At 56.4% G+C, this 23,116-nt stretch overlaps 1 protein-coding gene and 1 long non-coding RNA gene across 8 annotated transcripts in view; one reads left to right on the forward strand and one right to left on the reverse strand.

Annotated features, from left to right (window-relative positions):
• The window catches only part of FHAD1 (forkhead associated phosphopeptide binding domain 1), a 122,410-nt gene that overhangs the window by 18,336 nt on the left and 80,958 nt on the right, over window positions 1-23,116 (reverse strand). For 4 of the 7 annotated variants that reach the window (XM_072828252.1, XM_072828253.1, XM_072828249.1 and 1 more), the window contains 10 exons: window positions 22,265-22,372; window positions 21,858-22,025; window positions 18,632-18,739; window positions 15,226-15,333; window positions 10,765-10,938; window positions 8,635-8,860; window positions 7,079-7,160; window positions 6,455-6,561; window positions 4,713-4,872; window positions 2,575-2,707 (listed from right to left, as the gene is read on the reverse strand). In XM_072828252.1, coding sequence (XP_072684353.1) covers window positions 2,575-2,707; window positions 4,713-4,872; window positions 6,455-6,561; window positions 7,079-7,160; window positions 8,635-8,860; window positions 10,765-10,938; window positions 15,226-15,333; window positions 18,632-18,739; window positions 21,858-22,025; window positions 22,265-22,372 — 1,374 coding nt within the window. Of the gene's footprint in view, window positions 1-2,346; window positions 2,473-2,574; window positions 2,708-4,712; window positions 4,873-6,454; window positions 6,562-7,078; window positions 7,161-8,634; window positions 8,861-10,764; window positions 10,939-15,225; window positions 15,334-18,631; window positions 18,740-21,857; window positions 22,026-22,264; window positions 22,373-23,116 lie in introns of those variants that run through there. The other 3 variants (XM_072828255.1, XM_072828250.1, XM_072828254.1) reach the window with 3 other exon arrangements.
• The window catches only part of LOC140634392 (uncharacterized), a 32,676-nt gene continuing 15,689 nt past the window's right edge, over window positions 6,130-23,116 (forward strand). Inside the window, exon 1 of the long non-coding RNA XR_012031893.1 lies at window positions 6,130-6,999. This is a non-coding gene — a long non-coding RNA (uncharacterized lncRNA). The remainder of the gene's footprint in view (window positions 7,000-23,116) is intronic.

Below are 23,116 nucleotides of genomic sequence, written 5' to 3' on the forward strand. Positions count from 1 at the left end.
GGGTCCTCTCTCTTCCTCTCCTTCTGCACGCCCCCCGCCCCCGCTTGTGCACGTGTGCCCTCTCTCTCAAACAAATAAATCTTTAAAAAATTTGCATACGGGGGGGGGCCTGGGTTGTCAATTGGTTAAGTGTCTTCCTTCTGCTCAGGTCATAATCTTGGGGTCCTGGGATCGAGCCCCGAGTCAGGTTCCTGGCTCAGTGGGGAGCCCGCTTCTCCCTCTCCCTCTGCCCCTCGCCCTGCTTGTTCTCTCTCTCTTTCTCTCTCAAACAAATAAATAAAATCTTAAAAAAAAAATAAAAAATTTGCATACAGGTTCTGGAGGTTCAGGGTGCCCCTGAAGCCCAGTAACGGACTCCATGCACCCCACGGGCTCTGTGAGAGCCTAGTCCTGTCTCCATTGGAGACTGTGGTGTTCCCAGGGCCCAGCACTGTGCCCGAGCTTAGTAGATGGTCAATAATTATGGAGCCTGAATGAACTGAGGTCAGAAACAGGAGCAGGAAGGAGCTTGTCTCAGCTTCCTGGCTGGGACCAGGGCTCAGCAGGAAAAAGAAGGGGGCACTCCACCCCTGGCTGCACTGAGTAGGACCTCATTTGACCGTGACACCGCCTTTAGCCTGCTTATATGCTGCATGGCTGGTCCACTCTTCCCAGGTGGCTTCAACACTGGCCTTGCTGTCTTTGGGGATGTATGTTTGCCCTGGCATGTCCTGTATATGTGTGTATGTGTGTGTAAGGGCACATGTGCAGGGGTGTGGAGGGGAGGGGAGGGGCTACTGACCTGGGGGTGGGGCAGCCACAGCAGCGAGGCTCGAGGCTCGGTGACAGCCTTTATTCATGCCTGAGCCCGATGTAACCCTTACTCATGGCTCTTCTGGGAATTTGTTTATTTAAAGATGGAGATTCTTTCTCATACAACTCTTAAGCCCTCTGACCCACTCTGGCTCAGCAAGCAGGAAGTAGCCTGCGTTTAGAAAGCCATTCGGAAAAAGAACAAATACTTCTTTCCTTTTATCTTGCAGCTAATCCCTCCCCGATCCTCTTCAGCGAATCCTGCCTCATCAGAGGAACTACTAATCTCAGCGTCCAGGCAATGATCCGTTCTAGCAAACTTGTGCGGGGTCGCAGGGGGGTCTGATGTGAACGGGAGCCCCGTGTGCCCGCCTCTGCGCCCAGCACTGGGCCTGGCATACAGCGGGCACTCAACAGTTGTTGAACCAATGCATGAATGAGGGCGGGGTCGTGCACTAAAGAGCTCGGGATCCCATCAGGTCTGCGACAGGAGGGAGAAGTGCTCCCTGCCCCCCCTAACCCCGGGCTCAGGGCGTGGGACCGCCCGGGCCCCTCTGGCTTCTCTGACGGCACTGGGGACAGCACTGTGCCAAGGCCAGCTGGCTGGGCCGCCGGGCCTTTCATCCAAGCTGTGTGCGGCCCGGCTCACTGCTGTTTGGCAGGGGAATGGCATCTTGGAGAAAGCAGGAAGGCAAGCTGACACATTTGGCCCCGTTGCCAAGTGAAAATCCAAAGCCCGTTACTGAAATGCCCTGTTCTCTCGTTTCATGAAGCAAAGGAGAAGAGGATGTCCCCGGACTCCAGGAAACCCGAGGCCTCAAGGGGCCGCCGCAGCCCACAGTCAGTCTTCGTGAGTGTGGGTGGCACCTCGGGGGCGGCGTGGTGAAGGTGGTCCTCACCCAAAGACGTGCGCCCCGTGGGCTGCACGGCTCGGGCTTCCAGGGCTGCAAAGGAAGCTGCGGAGGGACAGCCCTGGAGCATGAGTGGGAACACGGTCCGGCCCCGTCAAGCCCGATTTAGGATGCCCCCTGCACCCAGCATGGTCACATCTGGGATCTGTCCTACGGACACACCTCCAAGGACACTAACTATAGCAACGTGGGAAAGTGGACACAACCTAAATGTCCATCAGTGGGGGACAGGGCGGATAAAAGGGGTGCAGTGAATTCTACGCACCCAATTAAAAGAGCAAAATAGGTCATTATACACTTATTAGGAAAGAGGCCTTTACGTAGTGCTCAGCGGGAGAAAACCACAGTGCAGCACACATGTGGCTCCGTACCATTATTTTGCAAAGAGACCTATTAAGTCAACACGTATCTATAGGTTGGGTGTGTCTGTGTGTGCATAAATCAAATTTATTTCTCTACAGCCCCCCCAAGGCGGTGGCTGTCATCACCCCTACTTTCCAGGCAAGGGGGCCGGCACACGATAACCTCCCCGGGGTCAGCGTTTCCGAGTGCAGGAGTCCCACTCAGGGACGGAACCTAGGCAGCCCGGCTGACCTTCGAACACTGCAGGGTCGCGCCTGAGGGTCGGGCAGTCTCTGTGAGGCCGAGGGCTGGTGGCGCACGTGCCGACCGCGGCCAGCAGCCGTGACCTCCAGGGACCGCGGGAGGATGGCCGGGACTAGCACTTCTTAGTCTGCACGTTCCGTGTGAGCAAGTCATATTGTTGGGACTTGGAATGAAAATATTTTCAGAAGCAGAGACAGACACCCTTGGGCTCTTTCTTAAGCATGTCCCCCCCGCCCCCGAGTGCCCAGGACTGGGTGGCACTCACCTCTTGGCTGCTCAAGAAAGTGTCAGTGTGGACCGGTTCGATCTGTACCGAGATGTCGCACATCTGGGTCTTGTTCCTGGGCTTTTGTTCCTTCTCCCTGTAGAGCTGGACTCTGTGTTTCTCTTGGGAGGCCCTAGGGCAGAGAAGATGAGTCACTGGACAGCACGATGGCTGGCAGCGCGAGGTTCTAGGAACCCTGAGTGACCTTTGTAGCCACTGGCGGAACAGAAAAAGGAACCGGGTTGCAACCTTCTGGCTTCGAGTCTCCTGCCTGCAGGTTTCTAGAGACTTCAGTTTCAGGGGATTTGAGAAATGGTGGCCCGGGCAGTAGGCATCTGTCCCCCTTGTTCCCCCCACGGGGTCTGTGGGAGAACCTGTTGTGGCATTTACTGGGGCCTTTGCTGCGTGTCTGCCGTTTTAACCCTTTGTACGTGCTAACCCCTCTGTTTCTCATAAAGGCCCCATGAGTTGGGGACCGTCCTTGCTCCATGTTACAGACGAGCGAAGAGGCTCACAGCTGTTGGCCCGTGGTCACGAGGCTTGTAAGGGAAGGCGGCTGGCCTTGCACCCAGGCAGCCTGCGTCTCCAACCACTGTGGGAATCTGCCTTGGCCACGAGCCATGAGGCATATGAGGCTACAGGGTCTCGCACGATGTGGATTTTACTCAACCTTTCTTGGAGAAAAGATTACTCTTAGGTCAAAATAAGGATAAGTTATGGATGAAACTGCAAACTTGCATGCATTTTCCAGACTAATCCGTGGAATGACAATGAAATTTTACATTTATTTTAAGCTGACTTCGGCTACCCCAGTGTATACATTTGTTCAATCAATATTTATAAAGTTCCTTATGTGCCAGGCACTGTGAATGCTGGGGAGTCAACAGCAGGCAAGGTCTATGTGGGGATCCTTCTGGGGAAGGCAGACAATTAAACAGGCAATAGCAGCCTGGCTGTGTGAGAAGTTAGGTTGGGCGGAGTGCAGGGCCTGGAGACCCTGGGCAGAGTAGGAGCCCTTGGCTATGTTTGGTGACAGTAAGAGACAGAGGGCTTCCTGGAGGAAGTGGCATTTAAGCTGAGACCTGTTATCTGGAATACTGGGCAGGAATGTTTGAGAAGCACAGAACTAAGCAAAACCCTGCTTTAAGTGATGAGGTTGTGAAGTAATGAAACACATGTCATCCATCCGTCCATCCATCCATCCATCCATCCATTCACTCATCCATCGATCCATCATCGATCCATCCATCCATCTGTCCATCCGTCTATCCATCCATCCATTCATTCACTCACTTATCCATCGATCCATCCGTCTGTCCATCCACCCATCCATCCATCTGTCCATTTGTCCATCTACCTATCCATCCATCCATTGATTCATTCATCCATCCATCCGTCCATCCATCTGTTCATCCATCCATCCACTGTCCATCCATCCATCTATCCATCCATCCATCCATCCATCCACCCACCTATCCATCCATCCATCCATCCATCGATCCATCCACTGTCTATCTATCTGTCCATCCATCCATTCACCCATCCATCTGTCCATCCATCCACCCATCCACCCGCCCACCTTCCCATCCATCCATCCATCCATCCATCCATCCATCCATCCATTCATCCATCCACCCACCTGCCCATCCATCTATCCATCCATCCATCCATCCACCCACCTATTCATCCATCCATCCATCCATCCATCCATCCATCCATCCATCCACTGTCTATCTGTCCATCCATCCATTCACCCATCCATCTGTCCATCCATCCATCCATCCATCCATCCATCCATCCATCTATCCATCCACCCACCTGCCCATCCACCTATCCATCCATCCATCCATCCACCCACCTTTCCATCCATCCATCCATCCATCCATCCATCCATCCATCCATCGATCCATCCACTGTCCATCTATCTGTCCATCCATCCATTCACCCATCCATCTGTCCGTCCATCTATCCATCCACCCGCCCACCTGCCCATCCACCTATCCATCCATCCATCCATCCATCCATCCATCCATCCATCCTACATCCCTTCAGCATTTGCTGGGTGACCTCCCTGTGGAGGCCCTCTGGGCACGTGGGTGCGTCTGGGCTCCCTATACCACGGGGACCGTCCCGCACACCTGAGCGCCTCCTTGAGGAGCTCCAGCTCCCTGTCCTTCCTCTCCACCAGGCCGGTCAGATGTGCCATCTTTTCCTTGAGAGCTCGCAGCTCGCCACTTTGTTGCTGGACCAGTGCCGTGTTCCGCTCCAGTTCCATCTTCTGCTTTTCACTAAGCTCCCCTGGGAGGGACAGGAAAGCTGGTGAGGGGTCTCTGGCCTCGGGTCTCTGCAGGGCCCCTGCAGACCTGCCAGGCCTACAAGAACCATGAGGCGGGTCCACCCTCCAGGAATTCTCGGGGGGGGGGGGGGGGCTGAGTAACGGCGAGGGGGTCTGCCTGCGTCTTGGCAAACGACGGCAAAGCTCTGCCTCAGCCCAGCATTCCAGAAGCTGTCAGGGCCGTGCCTCTGCACCTGTGGCATTTCGGGGCTCCCTGGCTGACCTTCAGCTGCCGGCCTCTGCACCTGTTTGCCTAAGGGTGTTTGTTCTAAGGGGTTTGCTCTGCTGTTGCACCTCCTGGGGGCAAGAGCCCCCATCTGCGACAGGTGAGACTGGAAGACACAGCCCGACTCTCTCCCCGTCGGGTGGGGACCCGGGGCTGGGCTGTACCCTGCTCCCTGGAGCTGCCCCCACGCCCCTGCAGAATTCAGCTCCAGCTTTGAGTGACAGCCCAGCTTTATCTGCCTTGGTCCCCTTCCTGCCTCTCATCCACCTGCACCGGGCTGGTTCCCGGGATCACCTCTCGAACACACGGCCTGCCGCAGAGTTCGGGTCTCAGGGTCAGCCTCTGGGAAAACCCAAACTGAGACACCTGCATTGCTTCAATTTTCACAGAATTTTCAGAGCAACCCTACGAGTGAGTTGCTGGTGCCACCCCCACTTCACAGGTGCAGGAACAGGCTCAGAGAGGGAGAGGCACTTGCCAAAACTCATGTGACTAAAATAAATAGCGGTTCCAGAACTGGGTCCAGCGTCTCGCGAGTCTAGGACTGGACCCGTAGCCTCTCTGCTACACTTTCTCATACCTTAGTGTGGAGACGATCACTCTGAAAAATTCAGCCATTAAGTGCCTTGGGGGCATTGATAGCACAGCCATAGGGGGAGCAAACACCACTGAAGGTTTGGGGGTGCACAGGGTTTAGGTTGGGGCCAAGACTAGAGGAGTGCTCCTCACCCTCCCTCTGCTTCCCCAAACCCAGTTCTGTCTCCCGACTCCTGCCTGCCTGTGCCCTTTGGCTCGATGGAGGCTGGGGCCAAGAAGGAGACGGTGGCTATTAGGAGCAAAGGGACAGGGTGAAGCGGGGAGGGAAAAAGAAAAGTAGGAATATTCAGCTAGACCTGTCCGAGCTCTTTTGTCCCTGGGGGCCCCTGATGGCCAGCCAGCTCCAGGAAACAGGTGCGTTGAGGCACAGAGACATCACCTAGCTCTAGGTCCCAGAGCTGGGGGGTGCTGGGGTTTGTGCCCTCCCTCCCAGGCTCTGCCTCCAGAGACAACTCCTCTGAGGTCAAAGGGGATTTTTTTTTTCCCAAAAGGAAAGCTGCATTTCGAGGCAGAGGGCTGAAGCCCTCTGAGAATGCTCCTGAGAATGCTCCCGGAGGCCCCCTGATAAGGCATCTGTCTTGCTGGCCGAGGTACAAATGCTGTGACAGCTCAGAAAAGCAGGTCAGCGGCATTTTTAATGCTAAGCTTTCCAACTCTGAAGCCTGTTTTTTCCTTTCTTGAAGCGGGTCAGGAAGTCAGGAGACACGGGCCATCGTACAAACCTCTCAGATCGGACATCCGGTTGTGGGCTTCCGTGAGGTTTTTCCTTAGCTTCACGATGACCTCCTGCTGAGACAGGATTTCCTTCTGGGCGGTCAGCAGGTCCCCTCTGAAATTCACAAAGCCAGGCCAAGTCACTCTGTGGTGTCCCCAGGGCCTGCAAGGGGTCGGGTGGAGGGGCAAAGCGACCCTCCGTCAGGGCCGGTCCGCCGGACACCAGACCCCGCACGGCAGGGAAGCGCGCTCGTTAAAAATTCTCAAAACAAAAAAATTCACTTCAATGCAAGAAAATACACGGAGCCAGGACAGAGGCTCCCAGTCGGGTTTGGTCTGAGGCTGAGGCACGACAAGCACCTGCCTATTTCACAAGCGATTCAGCTAAGTTGCGGCGAGGGGACAGGACTTGCCCAGGGCCACGCAACCAGAAGGGGTGAGTTGGGATCTGAACGCGGATCCACCCAGATCTTTCCATGACACCATCTTGACCTGCTGGAGGATCAAGCAATTCGAAGGACAGTGAGAAGACCCCGGACTCGACTCCTTTTTCGTAAGTTCTGACGACGTGGCCAGAAGGGGTGGGTGGGGGTGTCTCTGGCCCGGTGTGCACACACCCTTCGGGTACTCACATCAAGGTGTCACACACTTCGTCTTTGACGCTGGTCTCCATCGGAGGCACTGCTGGGGGTTCTCGCTGCGTCACCTCCTGGGCTGAATCAGAGGGACACGTGAGCGTCATTACGGTCCTCTCCTTCCCCTGGGCACCTGAGTCTGTGCCAACGTGGCCACCCTCCCTCCCCCTGTCGCCCTCTCTCCATCTCGTGAGCCCCACCACGTGTTCTGTGGCTCAGGCTGGGACCCCCACGTGTGAGCTCATGAAATCTTTCCGGCTTCTCTGGAATGAGGCAGGGATCGTGAAGTCCGTTTACAGGTGAGCAAACGGGCACAGAAGGGACAGACCCTGCCAGTGGCCGCTCAACTACGCTGGTGAGAGGTGGAGCCCTAACCACGGGGCCATACCTCCTCCCAGACACCTCCTGTCCTGTCCTCACCTCCCACCTACTCCTCAGCCCACCGCCTTCTGGTTTCCATCCTCATCCTTTCCACCCATTTACTCATTCGCCAGATACAATGGAATGTCTGCCTTCTGGCAGGTTCTGAGCTAAATGTGAGGTGACAAGGCAGGAGTCATCCTTCAGGTCCCATCTCCCTCTGACCTGGACCTGGGTTGGGACACTGAGTCCTGCTCCACACTCCACGCCCCACGCCTCACGCCCCACGCCCGTGCCACGGTGCCCTGTTCCTCCTGGGCCACCCGTCAGGGCCACCACTTGGTGACCTGCAGGGACCCTCCTGGGGCTACTGAATCCCTAGTGCCGAGAACAGGCTTGGAGCCTAATAGATGCTCCATGAAGGCTGTTGGGTGAATGAAAGCACGAAGGGAGCCCCGACAGCTCGTCTGCTGGCTTGAGAGCAGGACCTGGTTCTCAATCAGGGGCGAGGTTGCCCCACCCCAGTGGACATCCGGCAACCTCGGGTTTCTGGTGGCGACGCTGGGGCGGGGGTGCTGCTGGCACGCCGTGGGTGGAGGCCGGGGTGCCGCTCAACGCCTGCAGTGCGCAGGACGGCCCCCAGCACCAGGGCTTAGCCCATTCCAGATGTCCGCAGCGACCCGCTTGAGCCCTGGCCCGAGGCCGCAGCTTCCAGAACTCTCCCCCGAGAGCTCAGCATCTTTGCAAGGCATTGCGTCGCCTTGGCCATCAAGGGCCAGTAAGTGCGCACAACCCTGAGTTCTTCTGGGTTTCTTTGGAGAGGAGGTTATGGGAGTCCATCAGACAAAGTCGCAAATTACCGAGGGCGCAGAGAGGCCTTTAAAAGGCCCCACGCGCGGGAGGGTTTCACGTGGGGAAGACGCTCGGTGGCCGCGGCTCTGATGCCCCCGCAGCCCTGTGTCTCTGCTGGCTCCGCGCAAAGGACGACCTGTCTGCCTGTCGTTACCTCTGTCTGACCCGGGCCACGAGCGTCTCTAACTGTGTCGTGTGCCGGGAAGAAGACGGTGTCTCCCGGGAAAAAGGAGCTTTCAAGCCAGGTGCAGCCTTCTCTGACCCCTCGGCCTAGGGGGACCCACGGATGGTCGAGGCCTGCCCCGAACGCCCAGATTTCCTCGGTTTCCCTTTGCACAGACCTGGGTCACTGTCCTTCAAGGTTGCAATCTCTCCTTCTATTTTTTTATGGTGCTCAGTCACTTTTTGGAGTCTTTCCTCGAGGCTCACGATCGTCTGGGAGTGCTGTTTGATTTGCTCCTTGTATTCCCTGATTTCTGTCTCAAATCCGTGTTTCTGCGAGTCCTGTTCCTCACGGAGGGCCTTCACGGCCTGCTGTTGCAGCTGTATGCGCTCCTCCATGACGAGCTGAGGAAACGGAAGGAATGCGCGTGACCCTGGGAGCTGGGTGTGACGCCAAGCACAACAGTAGCCCTGTGCCCCCTTTGCACCCACAGGTGCAGAACGCGGCCCCACTTCAGGGCCTTTGCACGTGCCGTTCCCTCTGCACGGTACTCTCTTCCCCCAGCTCCTTGCATGGCTGACTCCTTCCTATGTTTCAGGCCTCGACGCTAACTAAGGTCACCTCCTCAGGGAAGCCCTTCCCGACCGCCTGTCTGAAGGAGCAGCCTGAGACTTTCTAATCCATCCTCCTCTTTACTTTTCCATGATGTGCTTAAGACCAGCGGAATGATCTCGTTTCTTTATCTCCCTTTCCCACTCAAATGTAAGCTCCAGGAGGGCACAAACTTACCTTGGCCTCTTTCCCGACGCATCCACGTCACCCGTGCCTAGATCCCTGACACAGCATCTAGACCTCAATGCTCCATAAATACTTGTTGAAGTAATGAATGAACAATTCCATATGAAAAAGAATGAATTTGTATTCCTTTTTAAAAAATTTTTTTTTATTTTTTTTATTTTTTAAAGTAGGCCCCATACCCAGCATGGAGACTCCATGTGGGGCTTGAACTCACGATCCTGAGATCAAGAATCGGACGCCTACCTGACCGGGCCAGCCGGCTGCCCCAAATCTGTATTTCTTAAAGGCAAAAATGACCGATCATCACCACAAGGGGAGTTGGATGCTTCCCCGCGGCCGGCCTGTGCCCCCTGAGGCTCCTCTTGGGGCTCCCCACCTGTTTGTCTGACCGGCCCTTCCAGGGCTCTGCTAACGATGTCGGAGTCCTGCTCCCTACTCCCGGCCCACACGGGGCCGCAGCCCCCGATCTAGAAGCTCACGCGCGCGCACCATCACGGCCCTTCAAAACGGGCACGTCTTGTCTTGTTTTCTCCTCCAAATCTACGGGCCTCCCCGAAGTTTGGGGCGCTTGTGAACTTGGGTACCCTGCCCTCGCCTCAGCCGAACTCCTTGCCTTCCCCACAAGGCCGCCCCCCCCCCCAAGAGCCACTGTGACCTCCCTGTTTCTGCCAATCTGCACCCCCAGCCCCCAGCACCAGGCCGTCGTCGCCCTGGGTGCCCTGCCTGGAAGCCCAGCACCTCCCTGTCCTTGGCACTCGCGTCTCATCCACGGTTATCGAGTCCTGCCCTTTCTCCCGTGTCTGTCCCTGCAGCCACTCTTTGGCCCCGCTCCCGTGCCAGCCTGAGTCTGCAGGTCCCTATGACTCCGGGCTACGGCGCCGGCCACCGTGCACCAAGCCTGAGCTGGCCTCTCCAGCCCAAGCCCCTCTCAAACTCAATTTGTGCGCTTCGGCCACGTGAATCCTCACTACTTCCTTCCCACAGACCTGTTGCTGGAATGTACGAATGACAAATGAGTGCCATACTGAGCTCTGATGGCGGGGGGCCTTGAATGCCGAGTTAAAAGCTGAAAACATTATCTGAAAGTCTGTGGCACAGCCATTGATCACTAAGGTCTGGGGCTGCTTGGTCCTTCAGCCTGACCCTGTGAGGACCCTGTGAGGACCCTGTATCACGACACATCAGGACGCCTGCAGACAGGGCATCGTGGCCTCTGCTCACTTTTCATCCTACACCAGTGCTTCTTGATAGAGGGCGATTTCGCTCCTCAAAGGATGTTTGGCGAAGCCTGAAGACATTTTGGGTCGACACGTCTGCAGGGAGGACGCTACTGGCGTCTAGCAGGTAGGGCCCGGGGTGGGGGGGGGCCTCACACAAGAAAAAGGGTATCCGGCCCGGAGCTTCAGCGGCGCCCAGGCTGTCAGGCCCTGGTCTACATCAGGCGTTCTCCCCGCGTTGGGATCCTTCATCGAGGGAAGGAGTCTCCCGTCCCCGGGAGGCATCAACTCACCATTTTCGTCTTGGCGGTTTCCAGTTCGGCTAACGTTTCGTTTAACTTCATGGCGAGGCTCTCTGCTCTGAGGCTCTCGGCCGTCTTGGTTTTCTGAGTCTCTTGGACCATGGCCAGCGCGTCATTTAATTTCTTATTCAAAATGTCTTCTCTTTGCCCTTTTAAGTCTATTTCCTGGACACACCATAAACATCAAGTTAACAGAAATTGGGGGATGAATATTTGCCCTAGCCGCCCCCCTCCACCCCCGCGTCCCTCGTTTTCAGAGAGGAGGTGACCTCTACTCTGCTGTGGTCTCCCCTCTCAGCCCAAAGTCCACGCTTTCTCTGGAAGGTTCCATGGTTATAGAGCTCTCTTTCCTCTCCCGCTGAGACTGCCTCCTTAGCAATCTCTGGTCCCCGAGCTCAGCTGTCACCTGGAGCGCACCGAGTACGTTTTATTTCTCTTTTATGAGACAGCCCTTTAAGTATTTGAGGAGGGTTGTCATGTCTCTCTCTAAATCTATTTTCCAGGATAAACACGCCGAGCTCCTTCACCCCTTGGCCACGGGATGGGCCTTGCCCCCCCGCCCCGCACCCCTCCCTGGCCTCGGAGCCATGGCCTCCCCTCTCCCCTCTGCTCCCGCCCGCATGGCCATCCGTCCGTCCGCCCGTCCGTGCACACCTCCTCCTCCCTCCTCCCGGGACCCGCTCTTCCAGTCCTGGACTCGAGAAATCCTGCCCTCCTCCGTGAGCCCCGACTCAGACCACACGGGATGTGAGCTTCGTGTCAGGTCCTGGGGTGGGGGCTTCACCAGCTTTATTTACTTGACTTCATTCTTTTTAAAAAAGATTATTTGAGAGAGCGAGGGAGCGAGCACATGAGTGTGTGTGGAGTGCAGAGGGCAGCCTTGACCTCAGGACCCTGAGGTCATGACCTGAGGGTCGAGATGCTTAATGGACTGAGCCGCCCAGGCGCCCCTGACCGATCAGTTCTGGGCTTGCAGCGAAGCTGAGAGGACACCACAGAGCTCTCTTCGATGCCCTCTGGCCCCACACCGCAGGAGCCCCCCATCGTCAACATCCCGCACCAGATGGTACCGTTGTTGCAACTGATGAACCTGTCCTGACAATCACAGTGACCAGACGTCCGTGCTTTACGCTGGGGTCCCCCGGATGCCGTACACTCTATGGGTCTGAACAGATGTCTGGGGCCACGTCTCCACCATTACAGTATCGCACAGGGTAGTTTCTCGGCCCTAAAAAGTCCTCCGGGCTCCATCTAGTCAGCCCTGCCCTCCCCCGACGCCCGTCCCCATAGTTCTGCCCTTTCCAGAATGTCATGTAGCTGGGATCAGACCGTCTGCAGGCTTTTCACAAACAGGATTTCGTCCGATGTGAGGCAGTAGCACACGAGGTGCGGCGCCGGGTCTTCTCGGACTCTGCTGGTGGCGGTGTAAACCGGTACAACCTTTTTGGAGGGTCATCTGGGAACGTGTATTAAGAGGCTAAAAATATTTACATCCTGTGCCCCAGCAATTCCATTTTTGGGAATCTATCGCAAGGACCTAACCAGGCCCACGCACAAGGACCGATGCTGCACAGGGCTGTTCGGCCAAGTGGTTTGTTTGTATTTTCCTAGTGAAAGTGAGAACCAGCCCTGGGGCCCAACCACAGGGGACGGGTCAATGAATTGGGGTCCATGCACCACAGCGCAAACCCCGGTCACCGTCCAGGGCTGGTCGTGGAAGACTGTTGAATGCCATAGAGACATTTCAGGAACGTATGGAGTTAAAATACAGCGTCCAGGCCAGTGTGCACAGCGTGACGGGGCAAATGGATGTTTGCCGGCATCTGGGATAACCATCACGGGGAGGTGGTCCGGAAGGAATCAGGTCAAAATGTCGCTAGTGGTGACTCTGCTCAGTGGAAATCACGGGCAGTGTCTTTTCTTTTCTCTTTTCCTTTTCCTTTTCTTTTCTTTCTTTTCTTTTCTTTTCTTTTCTTTTCTTTTTTCTTTTTTTTATTTTCTTCTGAGTGATTTTCTGTAAATAGTTGCTCCTTTTATAATTGCGAAAGGAAACATCTAAAAGCAACAAGAAAAACCCATTTTCGTCGTGCGGTTCCTGTAAGCCTGGCTGGGGGGTGCTTCGTCGTCTGCGTGCCCCCGCGGAACGCCACCTGACTCTATTCGGGGCCTTCACGCCACCGTGACCGCTGGGAGATCCCAGGCAGGCCATGTGCAGCCCTGGCCGGAGGACGTGCTCGCTGGGCATCCTGGCAGGCATCCCCCCAGCAGCCTGTCGCCTGCAGCTCACGGCCGAACACCCCAGCCGTCCCGGACAGTCCACGGCAGGCAAGTATGTGCTCTCTTCGATGGACCACGAAGCTGCCCAAGGGCAGAGCGCACCGCCTGGCATCTTCGCCCCTTGCCAGCGGCTGAGCCGCTTTTACTCAAGGACAGGAGGACAGCTGACTGCGCCCACATCTTTGGTGTGAGTCACACAGTGTGGGAATGAGCAGCCCTAGGTCTGGGCGGTTCTTTGACCTTGCACTTCCTTGGTCTTTGATGGTAAGTGGGGAGTCCCTGGGGTGGGACCCCGTTTCTCCTCGTCTGGTATGAGGCCACCTGTCTGCCCTGAAGACCTCACCCTCTGATGTCACTGTTGTTTTTCCCTGAGGCTGTTGAAGATATTGTCGGACGCGCAGCAGGGGCCTCTGTATGATGGTCCTCAGGAGACATCCTCTCCGGGTTGTGCACCGAGAGTGGCCCGGTGTCCGGGGGCGGTGGGTTCACGTTCACCCAGAGACTCGTACAGCCGCCCGAGCCCGCGCTTTCACTGTAACTGCTCAACACCGACGGCTCTTTGATTTCACGGACGGACGTTTTTTAGGCATTAGTCTCATTCTTGATTCATTTGATGTCCTGACTGATCTAGTTTATTTATTATTTTTTAAAAAATATATTTATTTATTTATTCATGAGAGACCCAGAGTGAGAGGCAGAGGGAGAAGCAGGCTCCCTTGGGGAGTCTGATGTGGGACTCGATCCCAGGACCCCGGGATCATGCCCTGAGCCGAAGGCAGAAGCTCAACCACGGAGCCTCCCAGGCGCCCCCTGACTGATCAACTTTAAAAATGTGCATTTCTCCTTTCCTTCTACCCCCAACTGAGATATTTGATGGAAGATCCGTGGTGAATCGTCTGGGGACGCAAGGCCGCGTGTGAACAGATGGATCCCTTGGGCTCCGTCGGCCCACAGCGCCTGCCCACCCTCCCTCGGTGCCCCAGCCCGCGGCTGACGGGTCCTGCGTCACCCCCATGCCCCCCAACTCTGGTCTGGCTTCTCTGGGTGCCCTCCAGTCGGCGGAGGTCTCTCTCAGCGGTGCCTGGGCCGGATACGTAACCCAGGTGTGGGTTCCTGCCACTCACCCCTCCACGGCAGTGCTATTCCAAGGGAACCAGCATCACTTGGGCTGCTTGTTAAAAATGCAAATTGCTGAGTCCACCCCATAGACAATGAATCCGAATCTCTGGGGGCAAGGTCTGGGAAATGGGCGTTTAAAAACAGCCTCCCTAGCCCCCTCCCCCACCCCCCAAGTGATTCTGTGCAAGCTAATGTTTGGAGATCATTCTCCAAAGAAAATGATCTCAGATTGATGTGAATAGAGACAAAGACCTTTTTAGTCCCATATGGTCTTCAGAGTCCCTTGACCTGTAGTCACCTGCCTTCCAATTTCACCCCTATTGTCAGCTCGTGTGTTTAATCCCTGGCCTTGACTTTTTCGGGATCAGCCACTGTGTGTGTGTGTGTGCGTGTCCCTTGTACTGTTGGGACCCAGGAGGAGTGAATTCGGTCCTACAGTGAGGAGGACCCAACAACTGGTGCTCCTACTGGGTCTGCTCCTCCCAGGAATAACCGTAAACGCAGATTGACTGGGAGGGTCATGATGCCCACGGTGACAAGCTCTGGTGGAGATGCTGCGTCAAGGTGATGGGAAATTCAGGCATCTGTCTCCTGACGTCACCACTTTGATTCCAGACAGCTGAGGCCACACAGTGTTCAAGGATGTAGGAAGAGGAGGGGGACAGTGCAGGGCTCTGTTCTGCCTCCAGTTCCCAGCTGTGAGCTCATAATATTAATAATAATAATAACAAAAGAACAACAGTGAATGCTCTGTGTGTTGGATGCTTTTATTTATTATTATTATTATTGTTATTATTATTAAGTGCTGGACACTTTCCTACATGTTTTACGAGCTTGTTAGCAATCAAGCCTCACAACTCAATGGGGCTGATCTACTGGCATCACCTGGATGCCCTAAGCAGAGAAACGTAGCCACAGAGATGGTAAGGAACTTGCCTCGTGTCGCACAGCCAGAAAGCGGCAGAGGTGGGATTCGAATCCAGACCGCCTGCCTCCTGAGCCCTGCTCTTAACCATGCCGGGCGCCTCCTTGTCTGCTCCTCTCTGAGACTCTTACCTCTTTCTGCTTGGTTATGCGGTTCTCCAGATCCTGCACCTTTTTCTTTTCCTTCTCTATGGCTTCCTTTGCTTTGAGTCTCTCATAGGCGATGCTGCTCTCTGAAATCTGGAAGTCAGTGACAACAGGTTGGAGGGAGTGTCCGCCAGAGAGGCAGGGAAGTGGCACGGGGGGTGGGGGGGTAGCCAGGATGAGTAACCCCCAAGACGGGTGAGTCAGGGTTTGGGAGCGAGGGCTCAGGGAGCAGGACGCGGGGAGGCGGGGGTGGGAGTCTTGGCATGCTGGCCACGGTGAGGGCCTCGGGGGCAGGTCTGGTTAGTCACCGCATAAAAGAGGGTTATTCATCGTTCAGGATTTCAGGGCTATGTTCGGGAAGGGATGGGCTGGTGAGTGTTCAGGCCACCGCGTTTGGCCCGGGGCCACTAATTAAGCTGGCAGGTGTTGCACCGGTGTGGGCGCTCCGCAGGGAAGTACCTGGCTTCTTGGGAGGTGGGGCAGGGGAGGCAAAGTCGGGGGCTGGGGGGGATGCCTCCTGTCCCAGCAGACTTGATGCCTGTGGCTTCAATCTCTCCCCAGCCTTCAAAGGCTTGGGTCCAAAAATTGATGTCCAGGACAGCGTGACCCTGAGAACATGTAGGCCACAGCTCCGGTGACCCGGAGGTGGGCACGGAGGACCAGCCTCACGTACACAGGCCCCAGGAGGTACACAGTGCGGGGAGGTTGGAAAACTCAACTTGCGGCTTGGAATCCTTGCAGTTATGCTCCCATACAAACATAAAGCTCACACAGAAAAAAATTAAAATATATGCATCTATGCATAGACGAGGGCCTGGAGAGATCTGTACTGGAATGTAAATATCGGTTATTTTGGGGGTTTGGGATTATGGCAATTTACATTTTCCTCTTTTCCCTGGTCTGTATCTTTGACATTTTTTTTTTTTTTTTTGCACGAACATACATTATTTGGCAAAAGGAAAAATGACTGGAAATTGTGACAGGGAATGCGGTGCTGGGGGCAGGACGGGGCCTTGGGGATGCGCGGCCCTGCGGAAAAAGACGGTCTCTCCACCGGCCCTGCCTGCTGAGCGCGGTGTCCGCGGCCGCCGTCCACCTGCCCCGCTCCGCGCAGGCCTCCCGCCCCACCTGGGCTCTGACTCAGCTCCCTGCACGAGCTTGGCATTTGCCCGCTGCCAAGCCCGCGGAGACTGTCCTGCCCCCGCCTGCCAGTCGTAGAGGCTGCCAGCCCCCCGCTGCGGGCCTCGTGTCCCAGCTGAAAACAAGGGTGACGCTGACTCCTCTTGAAACGCTTGCAACACGGGTGCTCGGCTGCGTGCGCGGAGTGCGTCGGCGCAGCTGACGGGCAAGGCCCAGAGAGCGCTGCCCAGCGAGGCGCGTCTTGCAGGGGAGGCCGCGGAGGCCGGGACGGAGGCGGTAAGAACCCAAATAGGTGCGGAGGTCATGCCACCGGGACGCCAGAGCCCTGCCCTAACCGTGCGGCCCCTTGGCTTCCCGACCTTGACCTGTGTGTCCTCCTGATTAAAACCCCACCCCACGCAGAGGCCAACACCTGCCTGTAGGGTCGTGGCTCCAAGTCCACATACCACGCGGGCACCCGCGCTTCCACCCTTGGCGCATATGCAGGGGACGCTCTGGGCACAGCTGCTGACGACAGTTTGACCTCACTCCCTGCACAGGCTGACGCAGTCCCACTGCCAGGGGCCTTGCTTGACTGTCGGCCTCCCCCGCGCCTGCCCCACCACCCCCACCCTGTACACACCCCATCCCCCCCACCTGGACGCTGACCTCACCTGGGCGGGTGATTCATAAAGAATACACTGACTCCTCACCACACACCTCTAGAGGGGTGCTGTCACTACACCCACATTACGGATGGGGGAACAGAGAGGGAAGGCGTTGGCCAGGGTCAAACAGCATGTTGGGGCAGAGGTGGGATTTGAACCAGAATCGACACTTCTAGCCTACCAGGCTTTCCTGCTTTGCCCCCTCTGAGTCTCCCTCTGGCTTTCTTCCCCCGACCCCTCGTTTGGCTTCCACCTTGTTCCAGCTTTGCTTCCTTCCTCACACCTGCTCCTGCTGCCCTGGCTGAGGGAGGTCCCTGTCCTTTGCAGCTGGGCCACTTTACCCAGTGGCTCCCTCTCCCCCCAGATGTTGCCTTCGTGTTCCTCCTCCGCTCCAGGTCTCACTCAAACGTCACCTCCTCAGAGAAGCCCTCCCTGCCTGTGACCACTCTCTAGCCCACCTACTTGATATCAGTCCCCCTCCCCAGGCTTGTGGCTCTGCAGCTATCATGTGACCTGTTTGGTGGTGTCTGTCCCTCCACCCTCGAGGGGAAGCTCTGGGAGGACACGGCTCTGGTGCCCTGTGGGGTCCCCAACACCTAGCAGGGCCTGGCCCATGTCAGGTGCTTGGGAAATATTTGTGGATGGATGCATGAGACAGAATTAAACAATTCATGGGGTCGTGACTGTTTCTGGAAGTTCCATGAGGGCCAGCACGTGTCTATGTCCCTGTGTCCCTGGAGCCCAGCTCACGGAGCTGCCGCTATCGGTCACTGAGGGCACCTCTCCTTGGCCTCCAGCTCCTGAACCCTTCTTTGGCTTTTTTTTTTTCCTTCTTTGGCTTCTGGGACGGGGGGCGGTTGGGGTGTTTGGGTTCACATGAGTGACATCCCTCCTCTTAGCCTGGAGGCCTGCCTTTCAGGGCGGCTCCAGGCCGGTGTGGCCGGTGGGCCCAGTCCCCGGGCTGGCGGAGGTGGCTGGATGCGGGTGTCTCCAGCTCTCCCCGGGCGCGGTACTCGGGCCTGCCCAGACCATGGGTGCACTACTTCTCATCCAGTCCGGACCTCTGGCACTTGTTGGTGTGACTGGCCTGCGAGCGTGTCATGTACCGGTCACTCCACCACTGTTTGTGTCTCTACCACAAGTCGATGAAACCAGGAGACAGGGCTGGGAGCAGGTGTTTTTCTAGGGCGCCCATGCTGGGTTGTGTCGGAGATACCTTCCGAGGAGGGGGCGGAGATGCTGGCTGGGGGACTGACCCAGACACCCTCCAAGGGTTCTCTCCTGGAGCGCGTGCCCCTGCCCTCGGGGGCCGTGCAGACGAGGCCTCCGCGGAGGGCCAGGGACGTGCACCGTGCGACTCAGGTACGCCGTCTACGTCCGGTCACCTCATCCTGCGAGGCTGGGACTGCCGGCACTCCCGTTTTACAGAGGCGGCGGCTGAGGCTCGACGTGCCCTGGCTGCACCGCCAGTGGGGCCCAGCCAGCACCCGCCCCCTGGCCTGCCCTACTCTCCCTTGGGGCACAGGACCGGCCTCAGGTCTGGCTTCGGAGCTCCGCCCGCAGGGGTTGGGTGCCCGGCCCACTCGGCGCCCTGCTCCTCGTACCTCCTTCTGTTGGGTCAAGTGGTTCTCCAGATCTTGCACTTTTCTCTTTTCTGTCTCTAAAGCTTCCTTTGCCTTCCTTTTCTCCTGGGCCATGCTGGTCTCCAAAACCTGAAAACCAACGGCCAGTCTTTGTGGTTGCCTGTGCATTTCGGGGGCTGGAGGGCGGGGGGAGCGGCCCAGGACGACCCTACTACTAATTGGGTGGGCCGGGGCCCACGGCCAGCACGTCCCACACGGCGAACCCCAGCAAGGCAACTCTGGTGGGGGCGTCAGGGACCTCATTTTGCCGACCAGGAAACAGAAGAACAGAGAGTGGCTCAAGGGTCGTGCCCAAGGGTCGTGCCCAAGGGTCGTGCCCAAGGGTCGTGCAGCGTGTCGGTGGTGAGGTGAGGATTTGAGCCCCGTGCGGAGGACGGCACGCCGCCTGCATCCAGAGGCCCGGGGTAGGGAGCAAGTGAGGGAACCAGGTCTGTCTTATTTTGGAATCTGAGCTCTTATCACAGTGCCAGGCAGCCTTCTCTGATAAGAAGAATCTCATTAATAATGGATATCCTATTATTAAACTTAATCTCTTAAGGAGAATCAGGTTTCAAGATGAGGATTGAATTAATGAGCCACAACATTCCAATTTCTAGAAGGGGTGGGGGTGAACCTCACAAGCGGAGCTCTGAGAGGGTGTCTGGGGGGGAAGTGTGGTTAGGTGCTCGTGCTCGAGGAGTTTTATTTAGGGAGTAAGTGGTTAACACAAATCACAAGGGGTAGGAGTTGCCCAAGAGGCCCCTGTTTCTAGTCTCTGCAAGAAAGGGCACGTCAGCTTCCAAACAGGTTGAGTTTTAAGCACCAGCTCGCCCGGAAGACGTCTGGAACATGGAACACGGTTTCCATTACAGCCAGTGGTTAGGGATCTGCTCAGATTAGCCCGGCCGAAATGCTGTCTGTTTTGCAGTGAAAAGTCATAAAAAAAAAAAAAAAAAAGTTCCCAACGCCCAGCCGTTCCGATAGCAGCCCTAAATAAAGCAGGTGAGCGGTGTCACCACGGGAGTTGGCACGCGGAGTTTGAACATCTGAGGTGGGGTTTGGGGGGGTTTCCTGTAATTCGTGAAAGAGACTTGCGGGCACTTTCCAGGGACGCCAGGCTGGCTCCGCTGCATCTGATGTCGCGTCTACACTCTGGACTTTCCTCTGGGCAGCCCCTTTGCAGCCGAGAGGGGCGCTCAGAGGAGGGTGGTCCTTCTGTGACTCCCCACACACGGGCCCTGCTTTGCCCCCATGTTCCCAAGCAGGGAGTGGGAGTCGACCTTTCACGTTACCTCGAACCCCGCATTATGACCTAGCAGTCTGCTGTCCTTAAAGGCTCATCTGATTATGTGGCAGAGGGCCTAGGAGAAGGAAAAGTCAAGGAACCGTCTGAGGCTGGTGAAAGTCTGCTCAGATTTCCCCATCCAGACAGCACAGAGACTTTCCACCAGGAGGGGTCGGCTGGTGTTTTCCTAGGCTTGGGGTGACCTGGCCACAGCTTCTCCCCACAGTGAGGCTGACCCCAGCACGCCTTCCTTAAATCTCCCTTGAAGTCCCCCGTGACCTCGAAGTCTCTAAATTCAAGGGCCTTCTCAGGGCCCTGGAGCTGAGTGGTTGACCTCTTGGTGGCATTTGGCCCCAGTGAACCCTTGGGAGCCTCTGTTCCTTGTCACCATCCCTGCAGAGATAACTCAGGGCCAGCCCCCAGTCGCACTGTTTACACGGGCCGCCCAGCGCAGCTGCACAGGTGACCCCGAGTGAGACCGGGCACACAAACATCTTCCCTCCTTGGATCCGAGCAGATAGCACGGGCTCGGCCCTGCCGCCTCCTTGTCGCTCCCGCAGCGGTGGCCGGCCGAGGAGGGAGGATGGGGCTGGCGGGGTTGATGGGGAAGGAAGTGCCTGTGATCATTCTAGTAGCTACACTTCCTGAGTGACAATTCCAGGTCAAACGCTTTGTGGCATGTGACCGCCGGCCCTCACAGCCACCCCGAAAGGAGGGAGGTCCTGGGCGATCTGCTGAGGCCCCTATGTCGTCCAGCCAGGACTTGTCTCATGTGGCTGCAAGTCCTGGAAGAGCTCAGGAGCGCAGTTCGTGAGAGACCCCGAGAGCCCAGGCTGACCCCAAGGCAAACCTGCGCCCATAGCGTCACAGAGTTCTCCCCAGAGCGGCTCTGGGAGCGTCTGCACGAGCACAAAAATCTTCAACAGGGGAGAAGAGTCCTGCCCTGGGCCGCTGTGGCCGGAGAACCGGGTCTGGTTCTGGCTCCTGCGCTTCAGGAACAAAACAGAGTGGGGGTTGCAAGCTCGGGCACCTACAGGGGCCACACGGGTACCAGCAATGACGTGGGCTGCGTTTAATGCAACAGCGAGCGGCGGGGACTGTGGGACATCACTGCTGCTGGGTGGAGCTCCCGTCCGCTTCTGCCAAGTGGAAACAGGGCCAGATTTTCTGACTTTTCAGAAGAGGATGGAAATCTGGATTTTTAAGTAAATGTTATGAATTCAAAACAAAACACTCTGGGACCAAACATAACATGTCCACAGGCCCCTTTCAGCCAGGGAGCTGCCAGCCTGTGCCTTTTGGAGCACGGAGCGGGTCGGAGGAGGGGACCGAGGCCCAACTCCTGTCCTGGGAGGCCTATAAGGGGAAACGGGCATTCGGGCCTAGAGAGGAGCAGGTGTCTCTGTTTTCAAGCATCTAAAAGGTTATTATGTGGATGAGGATGTGGACAGGTCTTGGCAGGAGCCTGGGAGGTTGGCGGAGGATTGATGCTCTCTGGGAGGAAGAGTTTGATTGAGCTCAACCTCAGAGAAGGATTTCCTGCCAGGCCAAGGCATCACCACTGGGCCTGTAGAAAATTCTTCGATGGTGGAGCTGGAGGCTGGATTATTCTAGGATGTTGTTGGAAGACTGACACAGCCCCGAAGCCCCAGGACTTTGTGCCTCCTCCACGTCTATGCTTTGGGACACAATCACCGTGCTCGTGTCGCCAGCGTGTCGCCAGCCCCAACTCATCTCTCGAGTCCTATCTACGTCGGTATTTTTGCGGTTTATGATTTCTCCAACTGGCTGGCGAGGCTACAGCTCAAGGGCTCTCCCCTTGGGCCCCGCGGCTCCCCAGAGTAGCCGAACCCTCCCAAGGACAGATCGCCATAGGAACGCTCTGCCGAGCTCTACCCCCATCATCCGTGGTTCAGAACTCACTTCCACATGGCCCTCGAGCTGCATTTGGGCTCGAGCCGACTGTCTCCCCCAGCGGCATACCTCCTTCTGGCAGGTTAAGCGATTCTCCAGCTCTTGGACTCTGGTCTGTTCTTCTTCTAATGCTTCCTTCACTCTGTTTTTCTCTTGAGTAAAGCTTTCCTCCCAGACCTGCAACCCAATGGCCAGTGTTTTAATAGACCTAGTTGCCATGGCAGGAATCTGGACTCTGTGCCAGGAACTGCACGGGCAGCTCTTTGCTGCTCGCCACAGCCCCACGGGGGAGGCCGCCGGCAGCTAGGAACAAGGATCCAGAGCGGACAGGCTCAGCCCAGAGCCCAGGTGGGTCCTTCCTGGGTGAGTGACCTTGATTTGGGCTCAGGCTGACTCTGTCTCCCCCAGCTGCCTACCTTCTTTTGGCAGGCTAAGCGATTCTCCAGCTCTTGGATTCTCTTCTGTTCTTCTTCTAATGCTTCTTTTGCTCTGTTTTTCTCTTCAGTGATGCTTTCCTCCAAAGCCTGAAAGTCAATGACTGTTGTTTAATAGGTATAGTTGCCATGGCAGGAATCTGGACTCCATGCCAGCCACTGCACGGGCTAGCTCTTTGCTCCAACAACCCCACGGGGGAGACTGTGGGCAGCTAGGAGCAAGGGATCTGGAGTGGGCAGGCTCAGCTCAGAGCCCCAGGTTGGTCCTTTCTGGGTGCACGACTTTGGGAAAGAAGCCTCAGTCTCCCTCTCTGTACAATGAGGATAGTAATAGTGCTTCCTGCCCTGGGAGAATGTGAGGGGCAGATGGGAGGCTGGACATGAGCCACTTGGCATGTGATCACCATTCATTAATAAGGGTCAGTCATTTCTTCTGTGATCTCCACTTCATAGAGCACTTAGAGGGACTTAGGGGGATTAAGGAATCGGCCAAATTTACCAGCAAATCACACAAGCAGAGATTCGAACCCTGGTCCATTTGACTCCAGAGTCTGTTTTCTAAACCAGGGGTTGGCAAACTCTGGCCTATCAGCCAAACCTGGCCTGCTCTCTGCATTTTTTTTTAAATTTTTTTTTTTTTTGCTCTCTGCATTTTGTAAAGTTTTATTGGAACGCTTCCTTGCTCACTGTTTGCAGATTGTGTATGACTGACTGCCTTTGCACCACACAGCCGAGCTGAGCAGTCACAGGAGAGCAATGCGGCTCACAAAACTGAAGATACATACTATGTGGCTCTTTATGGAAAAAGTTTGCTGAGCCTGATCTAAACCATTA

This window comes from Canis lupus, chromosome 5 (genome assembly GCF_048164855.1).
Source record: "Canis lupus baileyi chromosome 5, mCanLup2.hap1, whole genome shotgun sequence".
Taxonomy (NCBI): Eukaryota; Metazoa; Chordata; class Mammalia; order Carnivora; family Canidae; genus Canis; species Canis lupus.